This window comes from Cygnus atratus, chromosome 7 (assembly GCF_013377495.2).
Source record: "Cygnus atratus isolate AKBS03 ecotype Queensland, Australia chromosome 7, CAtr_DNAZoo_HiC_assembly, whole genome shotgun sequence".
Lineage (NCBI taxonomy): Eukaryota > Metazoa > Chordata > Aves > Anseriformes > Anatidae > Cygnus > Cygnus atratus.
In genome coordinates this window covers 18083284-18108267 of record NC_066368.1, presented here as the reverse complement: position 1 = coordinate 18108267, position 24984 = coordinate 18083284, and the positions used below count along the sequence as shown (strand labels likewise).

The 24984-nt window shown below is 43.6% G+C and overlaps 1 protein-coding gene across 1 annotated transcript in view; it reads right to left on the bottom strand.

Annotated features, from left to right (window-relative positions):
• The window catches only part of SLC16A12 (solute carrier family 16 member 12), a gene marked incomplete at its 5' end in the record, with an annotated part of 31556 nt that extends 9652 nt beyond the window's left edge, over nt 1-21904 (bottom strand). The window contains one exon of the mRNA XM_050711970.1: nt 21853-21904. Within this exon, the coding sequence (XP_050567927.1) occupies nt 21853-21904 (52 nt within the window). The remainder of the gene's footprint in view (nt 1-21852) is intronic.
• Nucleotides 21905-24984: the final 3080 nt, after the last annotated feature.

The window sequence follows — 24984 nt, the reverse complement described above, 5'->3', positions numbered from 1 at the left end:
CAAAAAAAAGCAAGCAAGCAAACAAACAACAAAAACACACAAAAAACCCACAGCTGAGCTTCATTTCTTCTAGGCTATACATGATACCTTGAAACAATTCTGTACAGGAGGATCACTAGAGTCTTTTTAATTTTTTTAAAAAGGTTTGGTAGTCTTCTGATTTAAAAAGAGTAAGAAGCATTGTCCTAATCTACCCTCTTGGCTTTCAAAGCTGATCGCACAAGGCATAATCAAGAGCTATAGGATAAGGTAAGTCAGTCTACAAATGTTAAGAGCAGAAAAACTACATGCAGTTTTCAAAGGAAGAAGTTAAGTCCAAAAGGACTGTAGTATGAGGCACCTGAACCATTTGTAGCCTCACAATGACGTGTGTGTTTGTCAACACTTCTGAGCAGTGAAGGTATGCTTGAAATAGTATCCCTGAAAAATATCAGTGGATAAAAAAAACACAAAAGATAGCAAAATTATACGAAATTACCATCCAGTCCCATAAGCAGAAAAGACTACCATTAAACGTAGCCAGGTCTTCGTGTATTCCTCAAGTACCATTTATTTGTGCCTGTGTGCTCCTCAGACTGTAAGCTCTCACTTATTTTACTTGAGGCCAAAAATCTTGTATACTACTTGGAAAGAAGTCCTATTTTCTCTTTGTATAATAGGCTTTGCTAATATTTATTTACAAGTAAATATTTGTATAAAGCTTTTAATGATTCAGAGACCAAAACTATGCCAACTATAAGCATTAGAACATGCACTAATGCAGTTTTTATTATACTCTTCTCCTCTATTGTCCCAAACATCTGTTTCATTGTAAGTTAAACAGTGTAATAAGGTTTTTGCAAGGTTTGTATTCTCTGTATTTATATGGTGTCTAGCACAATAGGGATCTTCATTGCAGCCTGAAGTACTATCCCTATATAACACGCACTAATGAATTAGAAGAGAGCTCACTTATGATAAAAAGAAAATCTCTAATGACCAGTTTACTCATCACTTCCATGGCTCTGGCAAGATACACATTGCTCCACTCTGTCTGATCATGTAAGTGCTTCACTCTTTACAGAAAGGATAGGTCACATCTCAAATGGGACATCTGACATGGCCACAGTTTGGATCAGGTAGCAATGGTCACAGCAGCTCAGAAAGATCAAACGAGTTCATAGTTGCAACTATCACAGCTTTTGTAAGCAGCTCCAAACCTGGTATCTCATGCATGCTCTTAAGTGACTGTAAAGGGTCCCAGCTTTACAAGTTCATTCCCACAGCTGATAAGAATAAAACACACAAAGCAAAGGAGATCCAAATGAGTTTAAGATGTCAAAACTACATCTTCAAGGTGCTCGATTGCTTTCAGAGTGGAGACGGGACAGCTTTCATTTTCTGACACAACTTTCCAACATGTAGCAAAATCTGCCTATGTAGCTGACATAGCTTTCTAAGCAGCCTTTGCAGATGTCCACATGATCCAGACGACATCACTGACCTCCTCACAAGCCTTGTGACTTTTTCCTTGAAGTATAAAGTCCATTTTTTGACTTTACCTATTTGCTTCAAGACAAACAAACAGCACTACACGGACCAGTGCATATCCACACACTTCTTCCTCACTATGTTCTGAAACAAAATCTGACACAAACAAAACACACTCTGCCTTGACGAAGCGCACAGACAAATAGAGGAGGAAAGGTAAACCAGACGGGCTAATGCAGTAAGATAAGAAAGTATGTGTGTTGGCAAGGAAGTATAGTATTATTCACAAAATTTATGTTAAAAGACCATTAGGGAAGCTGAAAAAGCGTGCAATCAAAGGTTACAGGATTCCAGGCACATGATACAGAGGACACATCCATGGACTTGCTACCTGATGCCCACATTTTGTATTTGCCCTCCAGCACGCACCGCAGATTTGTGAGCAGACCATACATCTTAAGTGCTGAATCCACCCATATGACACAATTTTGCAGGGTGTACTTTACTTTTGGAGTGCGCTGACTTGAACTAATGACTCATTCTTGATTTTTTAACTAATAGGGTCAATTCTGCATCCCTGTCTGCATAGCTCCAAGCAGCAACTGTCTGATGGTGAAGGCTGTGTCATTACACGATTCTTCATTCTGGATCAGTAAACGACCAGGGCATAAAAAAATAGTACAATTTGATGCAAACAACAACCACATCCCTGTCTCCCTGTCTATGCAGATGGAAAACAACATTCAACACTTTCATAGATACCTGCTTCTAACCTAGCCACAAGAAAAGCAGATACCCAATCTAGCATGAAGCCAGAGTGTCACAGACAGATTATACCCTGGTTTGGCAACGAAGCCTCCAATTGCAACATCACCCTGACAAATTCATTTGAACAAGCACAGCAAGTACCAAGCAGCAATCACACTTTGCATCCAACACTAGGGGCCTCAAAGATGGATTTATTACAGGTTTAATATGTTACGTTCAAATGCCTGGGTTATAGAATAGCCCATGACAATCCATGTCAGCTGCCTGAACTAACAACACACTGATAAAGTGCCAGTGATTTTGCTTGAAGTTTTGCTGGCAATCACAAGTACTGCAGTTTGGTGGAGTTTGCGATAAGCACATTATACACCACAGAGGGATCCTATGCGACTCAGACATACCTCTGCAGCACTTTTGTAGTATCTTGGCAAGGCAGGGATTCTTATTTTGGATCTGAGCAATATATTTTGCTGCCCCTCCTGGAGGTATGAAAATTGTATTTCAAATTCTGGTTATTAAGGGTGGAAGAGGAAGTTCCAGAAATGTCAGATGAGATAACAATAACCCTGATTTATTAAGTATGTTGTAATAAAGTAGAAATATACACACAATCTTTCAGAGGATTCAACAGTCTCGAAATGGAAAGTCCTAGCTATTTTTAATGCATGTACAGCAAGAGCAGGGTGCTTGGTCCCCAGCCTAGGTCCCTGATCCAGCTTCCCAGGCAAGCTTCAAAAGGGTCTGAGACCCCAGTTAGCATTTTTGCTGGATGTTAGCACACTTGTGAAGAATTTGATGACATATCAGGCTAAGCAAATATTGATTAGGTATTTGGTTACATGATCACTTGCTGTTATTTTCAGAGATCCCTGCCTGCTAACACACACACACACGTGAACAGCAAACATTTAACGAGGCTACCAGCAGCTGAAAACAATGCCATTATAGGAGTTGCCTGGCAAACACAACAACAGGCCACCCAACCTTCCCACAGCAGGACCCGTGCAAACCGTCTCCTTGACTTCACGCTCCCTTCAGGGAGTATTGTGCCTGTCATACCACAGAACTAATAGCTAAGCTGTTAAGTTAAATAATCACCTGCTTTCTCGCTGTGCGTGCCTAATAAGCACTTAGTATGGCATTCTAACAGATTTATGCCCAGGTTAGAAAATTTCACTGGCTCACACCCTGATGCTGTTTTCTAAGTTTCTATACCATGGACAGTACAGATTGCAGACTCTGCACATACTTTATCTGGGGAACCATGTTCTCCTCCCTTCCCAACCCTACCTTAGTTCACTCTAGTGCTGCATCTTTCCTCAGTCTTTCTGGTGCAGCATAAGACCCAAATTATCTATCTGTTCAACCTTTAGCACTGTAAGGCCTGATCCCCACTTGCAGTCCTGGCTGCTCTTATAACACACCTCATCCGCACATAAAAGCTCCTGCTGCTTGATCTAGCTGAAGAAAGCAGGGTCGAAAGAAAAGCTCATGAAAGAGCTCTATTTGTTTGCACCCTTTGTCAGGTAATGCTCAGTCGAGCACTAAATAAATATGCTTTGCCATGGGTTCACAGAAGGCAGCAGCAGGGTGAAGGTGGCAACCAATTCTGCTGATACCTAAGGAAGCCTCAGTTACCCTGGCAGCTCACAGAGCAGTGACTGCTTCCGACATTAATGCCCTAGGCGCATTAGATGCTAGGAGCATTAGATGCTCTCCCCCTGAGAGCATCTCCCCTGCCCTGCCTGCTCAGCCAGCAGCAAAAAGGAGTGGGCGAAGCTACTGAGAAAGTACCAGGTTAATCCTGCACCTCGCCACGTGGTGCCTCCTGCAAGGGAAAGGAGCGCAGAAATCCACGGCAGCCTAGCAACTGCCCTGCGCAGAGCCAGCTGCTGCTGACCTCTATAACATGGGAGCAGACAGCAAAGCCCTCACTGCCCGCTCCGCCCACCGCTCCTGCCACTGCAAAGACCTTTTTTAAACAAACTTGCTGAATAACGGTGTTGCTACAGCATGAAACGAAGGCGATGTGAGCAAGGAAGCATCGCTGCTCCGAGGAGCACTGGGTGCATTTGTGCTTGTCTGTTTGGGGTCAAGCTGCGTGACTTGCAGCACTGATGTACCTGGGCATCACCGTCACCTCAAGAACCACCACCTAACCTGCTGCGCAGCCTGGAGGCTCTCGGAAAACGCGTTGTTTTGAGCAGGCAACGAATTCAGACGAAAAAGCAGGCACGCTGGCAGAGTGCCCACAGCGGGAGCACGCAGCCCCTGTGCCCAGCCTGGGCTCTCACCGCCGCTGCTTTCTGCTCCTCCGCACCAGCCTGGCTACACAAAGTTAAAACAGCTGCACGTTAAGATGACTTTGCAATTCCTTTCAGAACTGCACAAAAGGATTTTTGTAGTTTATCCCAAAGGAGTTGGCTCAAATCTAAATACCAGCATAAATAAGCATAGGATTCAACAAATTCTTACCTGTTTGGCACTACAGAAACGCGCATAACACAAGAATTTTCTTTCTGGATCAATGTAAAATTGAAATGCATACATATACATACTCTGTAGGTGCCACTCACTGCCTTCACAGTAATGATGGTTGAGCTGGGCCTGAGAAACTTGTGCCAGTCTGCGTATGAATGCCAGGACGCACTTCCAGAGCAGATTTATTCACACATAGGAATTTAAACTCTGTTTTTCTTGTGAACAGCAACGTACACAGCTTTCAAAGTCACTTGGAGAACATTCGTGCAGACGAATTTTATGAAGAACAAGTATAAAGCGGCCGAGGCACAGCTGGAGAAAATCCATTAATGCTTAGACTGAAAGGTAATGGAACTGTGGATGTTTGCTACATTTACCCTATTCACCGAGCTCCAGGACAGTTTTAATATTTTCCTATATTCACCCTATTTACATAGCTTGCTAGGACAGTTTTACTGTATTTCTTATTTATCCTTAAGATTGTACCAAGCCTTATTTGTAGGCTTTTGCTATGTTTATATATGTTAACCTCTTGCTTTAATTTTCTCGTTTTCTGTTCCTTTTTCTCCAACTGCTGCACCTTTAATAAAAATAAATAAATAAATAAAAACAGAAGAAAAGAACTACAACTGAAGAAGAACAGAAAGGGCACAGAAGGTGCAACAAAGGATGGGAGAGGGGGGAAAAAAAGAAAAATGTTTAAGAACAGCGAGAAACATTGCCACAGAGCATGTACAATGGACCATGAGATGTGTAAGGTTAAATATTTGCTGAGGCCAGGCCCCCCCTTTCTCCACTGAACAACGTTGTCCGTCCGTCTGTCCCCCCAACACAGGCTTGCCAGCCCCTTACCTCATTTCCTACACGTCACCAAACACAGTGGAGCACATTCAAAGGGGACACAGTATTTGATAGGAGCCCCGAAGATGCTGACAACTGCACAAGTGTCAACTGCATAGTGTAGGAAATGGCACTTCTTCAGCCTCCTTTTGCCTTTTTTCCACCCCCAGCAGCTGCATACCATGGTAGGCACTTCAGTCAGCGGTGTGGCAGCCAGCTAAACTCCACGCTGTTCTTAAATACAGGGGAAGTAAATGCTCTTTAATTTGGTACAGCTCTTAGGATTCAAAGGTTATTTCTAATCTGTATTTTTTTCCAATAAAGACCTGTCCCATTCTGCACCCTAGGTCAGCTATTTAACTGGAAAAGAACAGCTTGTTTTGACTTCAGCTGAGGCTATTTATCAAGAATTGCACGATTATGACTTTGACTTGTTTCAAAATGACCCGAGAGGTCCCTTCCAACCCCGTATTCCTCAATAAAAATAGCTCCATTGAGCATCTCAAGGCTGCTGATCTATAGCCTCAGCTTTCTTCTCTGCTTAAAGGTGGCTCTGTCCAATCTTCAGATAAAGCCAAAGCTAGTGCTTTCCTGGTAAGACTGATAGACTGCTCCACTGAAATTTTCTTTGTGGAAGACAGAAATTTTGATGATTATGGGTATTTATAAAAACTAGGCACACATTCAGCTTCCCAGTAAATCTTCACAACTTCAGTACCTCCCCAGCAGTGCTACAAATGGTTACCACTCACCTGAGAGTTCATTTACGGAATTATACCAGAAACAAAGCAAACATAATAAAACAAATTAAAGCAACAACAACAACACCACCCAACAACCTGACTTCTAATTGATGCCACCACGTTAAGACAAGAGGCTTACTATGCAGATTGCAATAAGCGCTTCACTCTTTTTCCAGATATCTACCTACAATGTACCTGAATCAATCTGGATACTCTACTCTGCACATCTTTAACACCTTTTCAATTTTTATTTTTTTTTTTCTGGGGGGGGAAGGGGTAGGGAAGTTCCCTATGATGTCAATTAAGAGCAACATTGATAACATACTTGTGCTCTGGTAGTACTTTGAGACTTCTGATCAGGAAGCAGGTGTCACGGTGCTAGGCATCATACAAACATCTGCTAGAACTTGCCCACCATCCAAAACGTATCAAGATAGAGAAGATGGATTGTGTGAGAGTGCAGCTTATTAACTCCCATCTCTCAGGATGCTGATCAGCAGACACAGCTCATTTGCTTGAGTTTCTGCATATAGGGGAGACAGATTGCTGCTGAAGAGGACAGACTGATTGAAGCCCAGGTGTGGGCACAGGAAAAGCAACAAGGAAAGCAAAGGAATGCTAAAAAGCTGGTAAAGAAAGGAGATGCCAGAGAGGGGCACACATGAATGCAGCGGTGCAAAAAAGGGGCAGGAGCTGAGAAAACTCAGCAGCACACACCTGTAGCAAGGCTGTGGTCATGCATGTTCCAGAAAACATATACTTTCTTGCTGAAAGAAGAGCTCTACTAATTGGCTAACTGATAGCCAACAACTCCACTGCTGGGGGGGAAGGTTGCCAGCACTGTCTCCATTTTCACATCCTTTTCTCCCCTTCCCGCAAATAAGTGAGAATAGGCAAAATTCATTACAAAAAATATCAGGAAGCCTTTGGGGGTAGGAAAGGATCAATCCCTACTGCACAACTGCAGTTGCACAAAACTTCTGCAACAAACTCATGGAAGTTTTGGTGTTGAGGGGCTGCTGAGGACACATGGGGAGCATCAGATAGCGGCAGAATTCTCTGATGCTAATCATTCCCCTATGCTTTCCTCATATTTATTTCCTATAATTATTTTTAACACATGGTGGGTAGGTAATGGTTGTGGAAGGTTGTTTGTTTACAGAATTACTTACACATTTATTGATTTATAATTACATGGCATTTATCTCCTCCTTTTAAGATCGTTAAGGTGTCATTAAATGTGACAAGGCAACTAAATATTTTATCTAGCTTTCTTATTTACGGTTAAATTTTTAACTATGTGATACTCCAATCGCTTTGAGTCATCCCTATCAGTCTGAGAAATCAGAAGTGCACTTCTCTGGATCAGGCACTTAACAGTATACCATTATATCTTTGAATAAATATTAAGATATGACGATAACTGTTGGGAAATGCTGAAAAGGCTTTTGATTCAAAGTGGCCTTCAGCTGACATTTTTCCCATATCTGGTATATTAATTTTTCCACCTTCAAGAAAATCTTGTCCTGAGAAAGGACACCACTGCAGAGCTGCCACAGACATGTGGGATTGGGACATTTTTTTCCCAGACTGCTGCAGTCAGTTTGGGGAAAGTGTTGCTCTCGCCATTTTTTACTGATGCTGCACACTGGATTCTACACTTGGGTGAGAGGGATCCAAAAATCCTCTTTGGATTAGCTGGAGATGTCCTGGTGAAGGAGGGAGGTACCAAACAAATGCTTTTCGGATCCCTCTGGAGAAAATTAGGATGCTGATGGCACCCAGCAGTGCCCAGGCACAAGATGAGAACACGGCTTCCTGCACGCACCTGGAAGGGAAGCACCAAGGCCACCCCGCGTAGGTCCCTGGTGGGGATGGCACAGCCTGGGAAGGCGCTGGCAAATGCTCTGCTTGGGAAAGCTGCAGCCCAGCCCTCGAGGACTCCTCGACAGAGAGGCAGCCAGAAAAGCAGTCAGCAGGGCTGCGGTGACTGATATGCCCTCACCTAGAAATCTCGGTGATAAACTTACAGAAAACGTATTTTGAGCTCTTTCACAGTTGTCATCCTTTCAGCCTTTGTGTTTATGGAAGAGCCTTATTCAAGCTGTGAAAAACTAATTTGGTTTGTAATGCCCTTGAGGTGCATGTCTGGGTTTTAGTGAAATGAGGAGCTGTACTTAACTTAAGCAGAAATACCTTTCTGTCCTGTTCTTTTAGTGCTCAGAGCCTGAGTAGCTTTTTTTTTTTATTTTATTTTTTAATAAAAAAAGACAGTAACTCACACCAAAAAAATAGTCTGCACTGTTAATTTGCAGATGCCAGTCTTACTGAATTGCTTTCTAATGGAAAGGCAGAGAACATTTTAGAAACCAAATCCCGCACCTACAGAACGAGCTATCCAGAAGATTGCCTCTATTTATCTGATGTTCTAGGGCTGCTATTAACGTCAATTTGTTTTCTTTTCCTCAATATGCAAGACTTATTTGCAAAAACTAATCAGGCATGAAAAGGCAAGGCAGGCTATTTCCTTTCATTCACACATGCTTATGTTTCAAAAGAAACCTATTAGGATAGTTAATGCCATATGTGCTCTTCTACTGGACAATACACACCATATGACACGAAAAACTGTCACCATGACCATTATTTTTCTTGGGAGGCTTACAGCTGAAACCATGAGCCTTGTAAAACTAACAATTTTAATCCCAAAGCCACTGGTTTTTATTTTTAATAATCATACTATATAATTACTGTATATACTATGGTATGTTACTATAATTCCCAGCAGTAATGGAAGAAAATCTCTAATACAGGATATACATATATATGGTATATATGGTTATATACTGTAATGGGCTGTTTCTAATCAACATTAAATCACCTAAATGCAACTGAGAGCAGTATCATGCACAATATATACACACTATATATCACGCAGGGGGGTTGAAACTAGATGATCTTTGAGGTCCCACTCCAACCCAAGCCATTCTGTGGTTCTATGAATATGAACATGAGGAAGTGCGTGAAAGAGTCAAATATACACATTTCAAAATACACAACCAGGCAACGCACATCAAGTTTTATTCTAAGGACTTCTAAGACCATGAATTGATGGCTTTTTAAAGTGTCAAAGTCAGGCCTGAGCTTCACCTCACACTTTTCTGCTTAACTTCACATTTGGGGCAATTTACAGTCAAAGGTATGAAGACAAAAAAAATCTGTATACAGATATTGGTATAATAAATCTTTTACATGAATGGCTTTAACGAGTCCTCAGGCACAAAGCAGGACAAACAGTGAGGATCCCATCTGAGAAGGCCCATTTCTGAGTCTGGAGCGGTGTCAGGATGTGACGCTGGAAGTCTTCAGCCTTCTCAGTCTGACTGATAGACCACAAATCACATGAGACATACGTTGGTCTGACAAGCACAATTTAAACGATCTTGTTCCCACACCAGACTGCTGTAGAGTAACCACTCTGTCTCCTTGCTCGTGAAAGAAAACATGGGAAACACTGCATGAACAAACCGCACATAGGATCAGGCAAAATTTGGTTACTTTTCCTCACTCTTGAAGGAAATTACAATAGCAGGAACACAGTTTGGGAGAAGCTATGGGCAACAATACATTAGCTGAAAGATCAGCTGTGACTAGCAGATTGGTGCTCTGAAACACAGGGCTCCTCAGCCAACCTGTCTCATTAGAAAGTGTTGGGAATACCACCAGTGGCAGGAATAGCACCAAGTGTCATTTTTTAAAGCTAGCAGCAGGATGAGAGCAGAGAACAACGAGAGCACCTACCCTAACATAGGGGATGAATAAATCACGTAACAGTAAATTTTCCATCTCCAGCATGCACAATTTTGATTCACATAACAGCTGACATTTTTGGCTATAACTTCTCATGCAGCAAGCTAGTTAGTGCTGAGAAACAAACACAAGTTAAATCTCGATTGTAAACGCATGGGAAGTAAAACAAACACACACAGATGCTATGGGAAACAGCAGCAGAGACAACAATTTACAATCCTTTAAGTCAGAGATGATATGATGTCTACAAAAGTCAGCAGAGAGTACAGAAAAACTTGAATTGTCGCATTTTGAATGAGAAAAAAAGCAAAACAATCATCATCATTTATTAATAACACCATACGAATTTTCATTTGAAAAGTAATGAGAACAGTGACATGAACTCTCGCATCTTGGCCAATCTTACTGGAAAACGTGCGTTCTATTTGCCTAAAAATTCCCTCTGTAATATTAGAATTTTTCTCCTTCAGTCGTATGTGCTATCAGCATCTGATGCCATATAGGCAGAAATATTTACTCTGGAGGCCTTCCCCATTTTAATAGCAGACAAAATGTTTCATGCATAGATCACTTCAGTTGAGAGCAGTTATAAATTATTTTTCTAAGATTATCGGGAAACCCTAGGCTTCTTAACCAGTCTAAGGGTAGCCAGAGCCCTATCTGCCACGAGGATAAAATCACAGCACACGCTCTACACCTTTTAAAAAAGGGTAGAAAACTTCAGAAAATGACAACACAGCAGCTACTAAGCTGGGAAGGAAACATCAAATGCTACAGTGAAAGACAGGGAAATGAATGGAGGTCAAGAGAAAAAAACCATCAAAAAACCACTTTGTTTGCTACAAAAAAAAGAAAGTGTTATCTCTGACCTGGAAGAACATATTCTGCTACATGCACATCGTGAAAACATGCATCTACTCACAAGTAACACTTTGTCTTAGTGAAATCACACACTGGAAGTTAACAAACAACTGACACATCTTGAGCAGATCAGCACATTCTTCATGCTCTGTCTTCCATTCAGCCTCACCAAGCTGTACTTCAACTAGATCCAAAAGCTTATTTTAGCTCTTAGGAAATCTTTAAAGCTGCAAGGAAAGTGCCTTTGACTAGCGCATATTGGTGCAACTGCTCAATTACCTCATTTTCAGGAACAACCAGCAAGAACTTTCCATGCTACTTAAGGGTGTAATTCTGCTAATTGTTATTGCAGCCCAAATCTACAGTTTCCCAGTGTTATGTTAAGGGACATCTCTCTTCATATAGAATGTGGGCTTTTTGTTGTTTTGTTTTGGTGAGCAAAACATGAAAAAAACTTGCTGTTTCATTACAAATGTTTTACCTTTGCTCTGTAGCTTTTAAAATAGCTGGATATCTGATTTATATTTTCATTTTTCTCTGATGTTCCTGTACAGCTCCTCAGCTTGCAACCTCTCAGCTCCATACATACACCAAACTGGCAGCAAGCAGAATATTTGAGTAATTTTTCTGACAAACACGCCTATGCTCACACTTAAGGAACTTATGCGTTAACTGGAGAAAATGCTTGAAAAAAAAAATAGCCAACCACACGAAGCAAGGGATTGGCGTAACTCATACATAGAAACCAAGGACGAGGTAAGTGAGAGGCAGCTCTGCAACAAAGAACCCAAGGGTGCCTCTGGCATGAAAACCAACCTGTAAACAGGGAGGACTGGAACATTACAGAAAAGAAGGTTGAGTTACATTAGGAGGAATGAGACAGTACACAGAGAAACAGGAAACCAGTTTCCCCAGATCATACCGTGTTTTTCTTTGCTCTTCAACGGCTACACTGAAAAGGCACACGTAACTACAACAGAGGAAAACAGAGCATATGGAGCAGCAAGACAAGACATTGGGGAGTTATCTCGTTATGTGTTAGACAGCGACGATAAGAGAGCCCATAAATGGCAAAACTTTAAAGGACTTGAAAAGGGAAAAGAGAGAGAGAAAGACCATGCTATCTAACAACAACAACAAAAAAAAAACTAGAAATGTATCTAAGAACCAGTCACAAAAGAATTGATAAAAAAAGCTCCAACTCTTCTTCCTGTTAAACCCAGTCCTCCCAGTCAGAGCTGCAGAGCATTTACAACCACAGCTCAGCCTGCCAGAGATCCCATAAAACACCCGAATGCTCCTATCAGCAACTCACAAATGGAAACATTTCAGAAGGGAACTATGCAGGCTCTGCTGCTTAACGTGGCCCCATAGACCAACTGCAGGCCATATATCACAGCACCCTGAACTGCTACTCAGAAACCACCGCAATAGGAGGTTTACAAAACCAAACATCTGGCTAAAAAACTCCAGCAAAGATTGTAAATGTAAGTATGGGCTTCCAAGCTGGTAGTGTTCTCCTACAGGAGTCAGGAGAAAATTAATATAATTATAATAATCCCAGATCCTCTCTCATCTTCTGACACTACTGGTCAAGGAGCCGTGACGAAGACGTGCATTTGTTAGCTGTTCAGATGGGACAGTCACATGCGTACTGTTTGGTCAAAGTCTCACCACATGTGTGACAACTCAGGAACCAAAAGGCGAGAGATTTAAAAGGAGGCCTCAACAGACATCCTGTTATCCTTTTATTCCCACCAACTTTGTAATTGTTCCTTAACTAGATCCCATTATCGATAATCCTTTCAGTGGGATCAGTTTCACTTTAAACAGCTTATTATACAGGATGACATAAGAAACAAAAATAGCTCAAGAATGCTCAGATAATAAAAGTTATGTCCAAAAAAATGTTTTCTCTTGATACACAGAGGATGATATTAAATTCTTTAAAAGCTTAAAGTCTATTCCAGGTGAAATGAAAAGTGACTTTTTTTTCAAAGAACTTCTATTTACAATGGAAATTTACCCTATCTAAGGAATAAACTGTTAGAGAATTTTAATAATTTAATGCTCAATCTCCTGAGTTACCTGAAAAAGCAACCTGGGGTATCTCAAAGAACAGTTGTTACAAGGAACTCTTGGTTTACTCTAAGATCATTGACAGCACAATAATGAAAGGATAACCTTGAACTCATGTCAAAAATGGTTAACGAACATTAAAGGAAAATTCAATTAATATCTTAGCTCAGTTGAGAGAAGTTTTCTTTTCCAGTCAGACAACACCTGTATATGGAAACACATTGCTAGCATCTTCTGCCTATGAACCCACTTTCTGAGCAAAGCTCTTTTCAGCTTGCACGCTCCACATCCTGCACTGTTGTATCATTTTTCCTCTTGCACATGCATTTCAATTAGGTTGTATTAGATAAACTTGAAATGACTATAAACTTCCAAATTCACGTGAAGAAAAAGACTTTTTTTTAAATCAGTCCTCAAGTGGAAGGAAAATTTCATTTTCCTCCTTCACAAGCACCCTAAAACACCCCACTTGTTTTTACATATTTTTCTGACTATCACTACCTGCACATCCTCTTTATTTCATTTTTCCCACACAGCTTTTAGTTAGTGCCTCGGTATAAGATGCATAGTCCTTTACTGTCAGGAGGCAGTTGTACATTGACAACTTCATTTACTTGTTACATTCTCTAGGAACAATAAAATTAACATCACCTAATTTTCAAGGAGTTTGGCAATTGAGTAGCTCCAGGTACAACCGTTACACATGTGTTTCCCAAAATTTATTTCCTCATCCAGCTACAGAACAGCCAAGTTGCCCAATAAGAGTCCTCTGCAGTTATGCCTGAGATACCCATGCAAGAGCTCTTACGTGAAAGATTTCATTCTCCCACCTTTTCTGGCAAAAAAGCAGAGTTTGGAAACTCTGACATGCCATTTTAATATTGGCCATGCGTGGGCTGTTTCTATGTAGTGCACACCACAAGCAACAGGCTTCATTATATTGTGTGGGTTTCAGCTCCCAGAAGATTAATCTCAGCTCCATTAACTTCATTAAGAATAAACCAGCTGCGTGGGATATTTCTGTTTATTCTCTTCACCCTGCTGCTCCATCAGGCTAAACGAAATTGACATCGATAGAATGAACCACAAACAAGAAAAAGGCGAAACGCTGCCTTCATGACTAGTAGAGCACAGTGGATCAGGTACGGGAGGATTTACAGCACATCCTCAATTAGCGGTTCTCTCCTGCACTGCCTTGCTGTGCTGTCCCACACACTCTTCATGCAGGTGCCTAAGCAAACAGAAATGGTAGCTGTTCAACACTTGGGCCCCGTGCTGTGCAGCATCAAAACAATGAATGGGGCACAGCAATACAGTGCTTGCTGCTTGGCTGGGCTGCACACGGATGTCCCTGCTGCAAAAGCTCGCTGCTCTGCCAATTCACACAGCAGCCATGTGTCAATTTGCAAAAATGAAAACCAAGACTACCAAAACAATTGTTCTCCAATTACATCCCATTTTGACTGTTGAGATTTTCACATATTTAGGGTGGAAGCCAGGCCCTTTCAGCACGTAATGACACAAATTGTGTATTTCTGCAGTGAACTTGCGGGCCCTTTGTGATGGTGCATTCAGCACATTCTTCATCCAGTGCCAATTTCTCTGCTACGATCACATTCTATTACGTGGCAGCTGCATTTCCCAAATACGTTGTATTTAACATGACCTAAACATCAGATGCACAGAGAAACAGTCTGAATTGTTTTAGACGAGGAAACAAAATGCTATTTCTGTAGTCAACAATGAAAACTGCCTTTATAAAAAGTCCTAGATGTTACTGGAACACAACACTAATACATCTCAAGCAGAGAAATTACCTGGTCATGGTGTTCTCAGTCCCTTCACAAGGGGAAGCGCTGCTGGCTTCAGCAGGCTAACCCAGCTCAGCCGCTTTCCATGCTGATATTCCGTCTGCCCACATGAACACTTTTTCCAGTCTCTTCCAAAAAATAGATGCAATTTTGCTCGTCAGATTTGCTACTTTTGACATCATGCTATAGCTGCGCCAAGGAGCATTCAGACTAATCAAAGAAATGCTATTTCAGAACTGTAGTAAAGAGGGAAAAAGGGAATCAGCAGACAGAGGATACTTCATAAAGAAATTTCCCAAATGCCTATTGCCTTCATCCAGAAAAAGCATTGTTGGTTTGGTTTGTTAGATTAAGCAGATCAGATAGAGCAACTTTAAACCCTTTTTTTTTTTTTTTTAAAAAAAAAAGTATAATTTAAGGGGAGACTTGCATGAAAGGTGGGTGCCCAACAGATACAGCTAATAGGGAGAGAATTCTCCAGTAACACATTGCAGCACAGGACATGGCACAAGACATGATCGCGGTGAAAAGAGATGGGCAGCAGTCTGTTATCCAGACTGACAGGGTCTCATCTGGAAAACTGCAATACACAAAATACAAACAAAAAAAGAATTCTCTCTAAAAAAAATGAAAAGCTGCTTCTAATGAGGAGTGTAACAAGATCGGCACACTCAAATGGGAATGTCACATCCAATCAATTTCCTGAGCACCACTCAAAACATTAGGTTACAAATTCAAAAGTTAAATCCTGTAATGAAAAATACAACTTCTACGCTGCCACCCAGTTCAGTACTGCAATGCATTTTAAAACCAAGTATGGATATTTATTGAACGCTGACATTGAGCCACACCTGCACAGACAAGGCTGAGTGTGATGTCCCCAGTCCAGCAAATTTCAGCCTAAATCACAGAGACTGGATGCAGCATTTCAGGCTGAATATGGGAACCTCCAAAGAACAAACACAAAGATGTCACCATTCCATGTACCCAGGTACCTTGGGGAAAACATATGAGTAACGCCCAGGATTTCATGCGGGATCACATAGCCCATAGCAGTATCATCAAACTGGGACAGCACTGAGAGGAGCTGGGGTAGGGACCACAGACGAACAGTGCACAGCCCTGTCCCACCAGCTTCTGAACTGCGTACCAACCAGCAGGTTACCTGAACAAGTTCCAAACACCCTTCTGTCGAGGGAGATTGATGTTGTCAGCCATGAATGCTTGAGGATTTAAGCCCCAAAATTGACACGAGCAGGAGGTATTTGCCTACATCAACAGACTACATTAAGAAGTTTCGCGTGGTATTCAAGAATCTCTCAAAGCCAAACAAGTTTAAGACATGAGTACAATGAACACTAAGACATGACTTACTAAATACCGTAACAGCACCCAAAAATGCAGGAGGGACATATTATTTAGGAAACACAACAGCATCACAGACTCCAAGAAACCCCCAGAGAGGCAAGGGAAAGATCCCACTTCCCTCATTTGCATTTCACATCTGGGAAATTTGAGTCATCACATCCACATTGGTATAAATCCAGAAACTGCAGGAAGGAAGGAAGGAAGCTTTGAACTGGGGGGGAGGGAGAATGCAAGACAGGGGACTGTTTCCATTCTGAACAAAGAGAGAGCAAAGTCAGCACTGTCCTGCTGAGGACTGTGGATGAGGACAAATTCCCAACTTCAAAACCACTTTCAGGTCCTATGCAGAGAAGAGGATGCAAGAGTTAGGTAGTCAGCTGAAACATCTTCTCCATTTTTGTACCCCAACCTTGCCCCAAGGATTCTACGAAACAGATGAGAAACACCTTTCATTTTTGAAAGACAATAGTTTCTTCTTCTATTCGTCTCCCATCTGGAACTTTACTTCCAACTTTTTAATCAAGAACTGATTTTTTTTTTTTTTTTACTGTACTTTCATCTGCATTCTTATCTAATGCTCAAAATAAATTCAAACACATACACTGCTAATCCAGAAGAAGTGGAGTATAAATGGTGTGTGCACGCAACCCCTCAATGACACTACCAAACAGACAGCTAAGGAAACCCAGAAGCTTGGTCATGTCTCTTGGCAAGCTGTGGACATATTTTGATGGTATCACTAAGTGTCAAGACCAGGAGAGACATTTCTTCTGTGCTCTTGAAAAGCACAGGCCAGCTCGCATCTAACAGAAGGAAAATGTACAATTCCCAGTCCCTCCCAGAACGCACAAACAACTCTGCAAGTTGGATGGGGCTTTGAGCAGCCTGGTCTAGTGGAAAGTGTCCCTGCCCACAGGCAGGGGGGTTGGAACTAGCTGAGCTTTAAGGTCCCTTCCAATTCAAACTGTTCTGCGATTGGGAAGGGCAGGGTGACAAATTAGTTTTCCACAGACAATCGGTGAGTTAAGACAACAATAATGTACGTTATAACTACATATCCACATCTGGCTAAGTGCTGCAACATTACCATTATTTCTGGAAACTGCTATGATGATCTTCTGGCAGTAACTAATATACTTACCATTCAGAAAGCACTCCTGGGTAATATTCCACAGAATCCTAAAAGATTCTTGTGATAACCACAATGGTTAATGAAAATCAATGTTTAATAGGTAAAAGCGTTTTCTAGGAGTACAATTTATCTCAGATGCATTGTTTTTATATTAATTGTAACTCAATTCACTTAGGTGGACTTACGCAGCTTACACTTTGCACCAACTTGCAAATCCATTTCCTGGTGCATACAAATGTGGAGACACATCCAAAACATACCAGGCATAAAATACATGTGTGTAGCAATGGTCTCCTTTACATCTGTTCATACTTCTGTTATTTACATCACACCCTGAAACAACATTCATACCAAAGCCAATAAAATTATCTTACAATAAAACCATCAGAAAAGGAGAGAAAGGGTCCAATAATCCCTTCATAAAATGCAATAACTGACTAAAAGCAAACGCTAAAAACATTCACTGCCTTCTCGGTTCATTACCCCATCAAATGAAACAAGCAGAAACTAATAAATACGACATACAAAACAGCAGCAGCAAAGCGCTGCTTCATTTGTTGGAAGTGCCAAGGAAAGGAAGCAAGCATACGCTGCTTTGTGGGTAGCCGACAACTCTCCAACGCTGAACCACAGCTGAGAAGCAACTTTTCAACGGCTTTTGTATTGTATGCAAAGTAAGTGATTAAATTTACTAATGAAGAGTAAACTCTTCCCAGCTCACTAACAAAATACATTATCTCGTTCCCCTGAGGCAGTGCTACAATCCTCAGCTGCCACAGACTCTGGGGAAGAAGGCTGCCACAAACTGCTGGCTCATCTTACTACCAAGTGTTATTTTGCTGCCTAAGCAATGATCTACTGCTTCTGGGGCCAGCACAGCTTTAAATTCAGCAGGGATGAAGCAGGGATCTTGCCTTCACAGGGAAAGGAAAGATGCTGCATGTACCACCAGGCTGTTCCTGGGTTCTGCGGGATCCTGATCAGTGCTGCCACAGTACCTGTGATAGTGCCAGACGGGCATCATCTAAACAGCCAGGCAAACAGCACCAATCCTCCCTCCAGTGCTGACAACAGAATGCTTCTTCCAAAAGCAGGAGGATGAGGAACCTTAGCTCCAGAGGTTTTGTACTCAGTAAACAGCCCCTGAAAAACGTCTGACTTCCAGGTGATCTGAATGAGACCCCATACAAGAAAACGTAGCTGCCGTTTCACGAGCTGCCTACAATTGTGCCGCCTTCCCTGATGCACGAACTGCACGAGCCTGTTGCATTCAGCAGGAAATAGCTGATGTCCCTGCTTACACCGACCTGTGCATGCAGTAAGATAGGAAGAACACAGAATTTCACACTGCAAACCCATTTCTGTCAGTGCTGCTGAAGCAATACAGGTGCTGCAGGATTGCAAGGCACAGCACAAAGTGGGGCTAACTGCAAGCACCCAGCCCACGGAGACCCTCACCATAGCGAAGGCTGTGCACAGGCTGCAGAACTGCATTCAAAATCCAATCAGATCCAACTAGAGCCCTGTCTTGCTAGAAAGATAAACACAGAAGATCGTAACTTACCCTGCACGTAGTTACATCCAGTACCCTACGAGCTTAAAGAGACAGGGAGACAATCCACGTGGGTATTGTCATCCAGAGCAGCTTGATTGCTCTGTGGTCCCACTGGCAACAGCTCTACCACCTACCACATCAGAACAGGCGCAGACAGCTTCCAGAGAAGAAAGCAAAGCTACCTCCACAGTTCAATAAGCTCAACAGCAAACATCTTCAGCTTCAGTGAAGAAAAATGGAGCGATTAGCCTGGATGTCTTGGGCTTTGGTTTTAAAGGATTACACCTTTCCAAATTCCTCCCTATCACAGGCTGAGAGCCTACTGCATGCAGAAAGCCAGTAGCTTGCAATTTTATTGCTCACAGACACATCAATATCTGTCAATTAATACAGGCAATAATACAGCACATGAAAGATTTGTTTGGCTCTCCTAAGGCCGCTGGCAAGAAACTCCTTTCCTCTTAGAAAGAACAGATAAAATGAAGATATTTTCAACCTATGTTTTTAAGTCTACCTTTTTTTTGTTTAAACATATTTACATGAGACTATAAGATAACAATCCAAACTGCAATTGTAGGATAAACAGTAAAGATAACATTTTTCTTAACTCAAGCAATGTTTTAGGTTAGAAGAAAAAAATACATGAGTTTTTTCTGTTGAAGACTGCAATGGCAAGTAATTACTGCTTCAAGTTCTGTGAACATAAAGTGTACCATCATTCTCTAAATGCACACATGCTACACAGAAGCTGATGTCCTCTGAGTGCTTTCTTAGTGGCTGCAATAGGATCGCGACAGATAAACGAGGTGTATAACTAAGAGCGAGAACAAGTCCCAAAACTACTTGCAAAAGCAGCAATGCTTTTCAGATTGAAATAAATTACAGCAGATTATAGCAACCTTACGCTCCACTGACTGTTCAGTCTCACCATACCAGTTAAAATGGTGCTGTTTGCCTAATCACATCTGCCATTCAGAATTTAACAGTGGGTCTACCCTACATTCAAAAGTGTATTTAACATCACATACACATGTAAAATAGAATAAATTGCATGCAGGTGACAGTTGTACTCTCTGTGATCACAAGCACACTCTCGGGAGTGGCTTAATCTTCCCTTTCAGAATTTTAGGCATCTGTCTATCCAGCAGAATATAATGTGATTTATAAAACCCTTATGATGCCTAGGTCTATTTTCCATGGAAAAATGGCTTCTGAAACCCTCATACTTCAAAAGAGAATAGTATAGGAAACGTATTCTGAATTTATGCAAAGACACAGCTATACAACACTAAAGTAAATACCTCTAGGTGAAAACTCAGCATTGAATCAGGAGTACAGAATCTGTCCTTTGTGCATACATCTAGCTGCACGTGCAGACACCCGCATTAAGATATCTGAGCGCTCGGCTACATTTGTCGTGCTCCTGCCAGAAGCACGTCGTCCACTACCAGCCACAACTCGATAAGCCAATCTTGCAGCAGCAGCAGCACAGCCCTTACCTCCTGCCCCCGGCCTCGACGCAGCGGCCGTCTGCAGGGCCACGCCGCCAGCCAGGTCGGGGCTACAAGACACCAGGCAGCACAGAGCAGGGGCCCTCCTGAACTCCTGGCAGCTCCCTGAAGCAGTTCTCCACCAGTCCCACGAAGGGCTGTACTAGTACGGCTCCGAGGGTGGCAGGGGGCTGCTTACGCAAGCACGGTTGTCTACAGAAACGCACGCCAAATTTCTCCCCGAGGAAGCAATTGTGTTTGCATCAAAACATCTCAAAAATCTTCCCCCCTGCCCGTGCCCGAGCCGTGGGATGCTGGCCCAGGAATACAGATCTGGGATGGATCCCCGGGGTCTCCTCGTCCTGCTCCTTACCGCCGCAGGAGGGAAAGGGCCGAGCACACCCGGGCAGGGACCCACGGCAGCCGGTCACTCCTCGGGTAGCAGGACACACGGTGCGGAGCAAGCTGGGGACAGGGAGGCTTCTGAGGTCCCCCCCTCCACCAGTTCTGGTGAAGCTTTGTAAGATGAAGTTACACGCTGCACTGGTTTTCCTGTCGTCATCACTTTGCAAGTGGAGTTTAAGGCAGAAGTTAATGATTGAATTTTAAAATCGTCAACATGGAAGCCCTGAAGGGAAGCCCTGAGAAACCTGCGATTAAAACACAGCTGCCGCTACACGGTTGCAAAAGATGGAAAAGTAAACTAAAGTACGATGCAACTGAAAAATAGAAGAAAAAGCATAAGGGAATAAGCAATATGTAACCACACAGGCCCTGCGTGAAAAGACCGTAACAGCTAAGGGTTTGAGGTGAGCAATAAAAGAGCCCTAAGGAGGCGCAGGGCAAGACGCCGAGCACAACGCACTCCTGCCCCACTCCATCAAGTTCCAGGCGATCCCTGAATTTCCCAGCGCTAACGGAAACGTTTCCTCATCGCCGCTGCAGGAGCAGGCTTACAACAACAAACAGCCCAGCCGGGCTGCTAACTTCACGAAACCGGCCCGGTCCAAAGGCTGTCGGCAGACCCCAATCCGCCCCAGACACCCGATTCACAGCGCCCCTTTGGCGACAGCGAGCCGACACCCGAGCGGCACGCCAGCAGAGCGCAGCTCGCCCGAGGGATAACGCCTTCGGGGCGTTATTCTCCCCGCAGAGCCAGATGCCGATGCAGGCGCGCACCTGAGCCCCGACCTGACCCGGGGCAGCCCCGCGGGGGGCTCGGGGACCGTCCGGGACCCCCCGAACACCCCCCAGCGACCCCCCGGGACCCGGGGAGCGGTGCGGGACCACCTCAGCGGGCACCCTCGGGCTGTTCCGTTCCCTCTCCGGCGCGACTTCTCCCGTCCCGTCCCCCCCGCACTCGAAGCTTTTATTTTAGCGTTTCACACCTCGCTGCCTGCCTCGCCTGTCACGGCGCCCGCCCGCCCCGCGCCCCCCGCCCTACCTGCGGCCTGCGGAGCCCCGCCGAGCCCGGCGGCAGGAGGCGGCGGGGCGGAGCGGGGCCGCCGCGGGCCCGGGGCGGAGCGGAGAGCCCCGGTTCCGTCCCGGCCGCACGGAGGGACCGGGACACCCCCCCCGGAGCCCCCCGGGTCCCCCCGAGGCAGCAGCCAGCTCCCTGCCCGCCCCGCCACCTGCCCCCGGTGCGCGGTTCCCTCCTGCCCCCGGGCACCAACCTCTTATTTCCCCCCCAATTCCTTCCTTTCTTTCTTCCCCACGGAGGTGAAGCTTGCACTGGGGTTTGTGATTCAGCACTCCCTGCCACTTGAGGAGGTATTTTTAAACCAGGCAACACTCAAACTGGACTTAGCACCACGACTTGTGCACGCAGGTGGCCTCCAGCCCCACACGCCACACACACCGTTAGGAGCCGCGCTGCCGCTGCTTGCTGCTCTGTGAAATGCTTAAAGCCAGCTCAAAACCCCAGGCCAGGGGCAGGACTCGCACGGATTTCAATAGGCTTTGGACCCTAGACTCTTGGAACGAGTTTCAAATTCCAGCAGCTTTTTTTGTTTATCCAAGGGAGATAAACTAAGTGGCCTGCTGAATACCCTGTGGGCTTTCAGATGTGATCTGGAAAACAACAGGTCTTTGCCCAGAAGGGACGTGAAACGTCCAGTGACACTTTCCATGAGAACCAAGATAAAAGAGGACCTTTTCCTTCCCTCCCGAACACCGCTGCCTGACAAGGACTGCCTGGTTCCTGCCTTTCAGCACTGCCACGAAGAGCAAGCGCAGAGCGCCCAGCAGCGCACCAGGGATGGAGCACAGGGGGCTGGGAGGTGTTCCCTATGCTGCTCTTCCACGGAAAGCTCAAAATCCTTCAACAAAGGAAGTATGCACAATCTGGGTAAGCACGGCAGCTTTAGGATGGGTTATTAGCCAGCAAAGGCTCCTCTTCCAAGGTGACAGGGCTATTCCGTAGAATACAGAGGCAGGAAGCGGCCAGTAGAGGCTGGTCTAAAAGTGCCTCCCCCTCTGGCATGCCGCGGGATGAAGCAGGGCGCTGGGCAACCCTCACCACCTCTGCATACCCTCCCTAGGATACTGGTGCATGGTAGCTCACAGCAGCCACAGAGAGAAGGGCTAGGTTTTTCACGGCCAGCTGTCTGGGTAATGAAAACTTGTTCTTGAACAAGAACAAACGTAGATCTTGCTTTCTTGGTGAGGTTTGGGTTTTTATTTTTACAGTTCTATAATATTTTGCCAAAAAAAATGTTAATATTAGTTAAATGCTTCAATGTGCTTCATATCCAAAGATTTTCCTTGCCAAAATATACTCCCATGTAATTGCAAGTGGCTTTATTTGTGCTGCATAACACTGCAAGATAACAGACAGCTCCAAACAAGACAGCCTGGGCATTAAGCTACCATGCAAGAGATTGGGGATCTCAGCATTGCAGCAAAACTCCTCAGAACATCTCATTAGCAGCATCTCTATGACAACTCCCCATCAGCAATGAAAATGGCAGTGACCATCTATGTTGGCTGCTAACGTTTTGATGTCAGGGTCAACAATAGGTTCCTTCCTTCTCTGCGGTGTGGGAAGGATATGGTCAGAGCACCACAGAAGCACACACACCATGTGTTGTACGTCCCAGGAACACACAGAGGCCGTAACACCACTCATAGTCTGCTGACCTGGCCATTGGCACTATAACAACTGTGAAAAGCTTTTGTGTTATTTAATTTTTATGTAAATACATTTTCAGCACTGAAGCACCACAAACTAGGTATCACCAAAAGAACACACAACTTCATTTGGCTCTCAGAGCAACACTAACAGTGATAGAAATACAAGGTTTTGCTTTATATTCATTTTACACGTTCATGACAAGCTTCCTCTTGTCACCACCAGAACATTTTTCTCATGCAAGTTTCAACTGCTGACACCAGAAAAATGATTCATTCCACTGTCTGATAAGCAACAATATAACTCACTTGGAAAGACCGATAACTTCAGGGTGGCAGGACTACATACATCGCTCCTCCAGGACAGCTGTCATCAAGGTTTCAAAGGAGTACATTCCCTCACCTGGACTGCCTGATCAGGTAAGGACACCATATCTGGAAAGAGGGTTGTTTTGGTCCCTATGCAAACAAGAATACCAGCTTTATGCTTTTTCCCACTTTCCAAAGGAGGAAAAAATATGTATCAGAAACTGCAACACTAGAACTTAACGGGTGAGATAAATGCTTTTACAGTTTGGAAGACATGGTACACTTGAATGGTCTTCCTATGCCAGTATGCTCTTTAAGTATGTTAGCCTTTGTATGCAATTAGTTGTGTTAAATTAATGACAATAGGGTATGCACTGTAAGTGACACTACCCTCCTTCTTCTGCCCTCTTCTTCCACCTCCCTGACAGTCAGCCAACTGTACAGAGTCACTTGTTCAAATCTGTTCACTCACATTTGGATCTACCACCTTTGGCACCCTGTATTCAAAGGGACACAGCTTCCTTGACATCTCCAAAAAATTAAGCCAAAGGCAGCACAGGCTGGACAAACTGTAGTCCCTACATTTCCCTCAGTTCCCCCTCTGCAGCTACAGTCCAAATCCTCTTGCCAACTCGCAGGCAAGAAAGCGAAGCTCCTGCTTACCACTACTGAACAGAGGCTGCTTTCCAATGGTGGAGTTAAGTTCTGTTGCTTACCTACACACAAGGTGTCAGCAGAACATCAAAAGACTGGTGAATTCCTCAGGAATACATGGCTGCATAATTCATATATGGAATATGAGCTAAAAAAAAAAGAGGGGGCTATGGAATAATACTTACACGCCCTCAATATTTACATTGCCATTAGCATTTCCTACAACATAACATCATCATGCAATGTGCAACCAAAAGACCCAATTAAAAACAGTTTCCAGTGACACCCAGGACTAGATGCAGCTCCTTCTTACAACTTATTTTGCCTGAACACCTGTATCATCTTCCAGCATTTCTGGAAGTTTTGCTAGATGTTTCCTCTCTTTCTTGACGTTAACTAAGTATAGGCAGATGAATATTTAATATTAGTTGAACAACAAAATGATCTGTTTATGTTTAGTCATTGCAAGTTTCCACACTCCAAA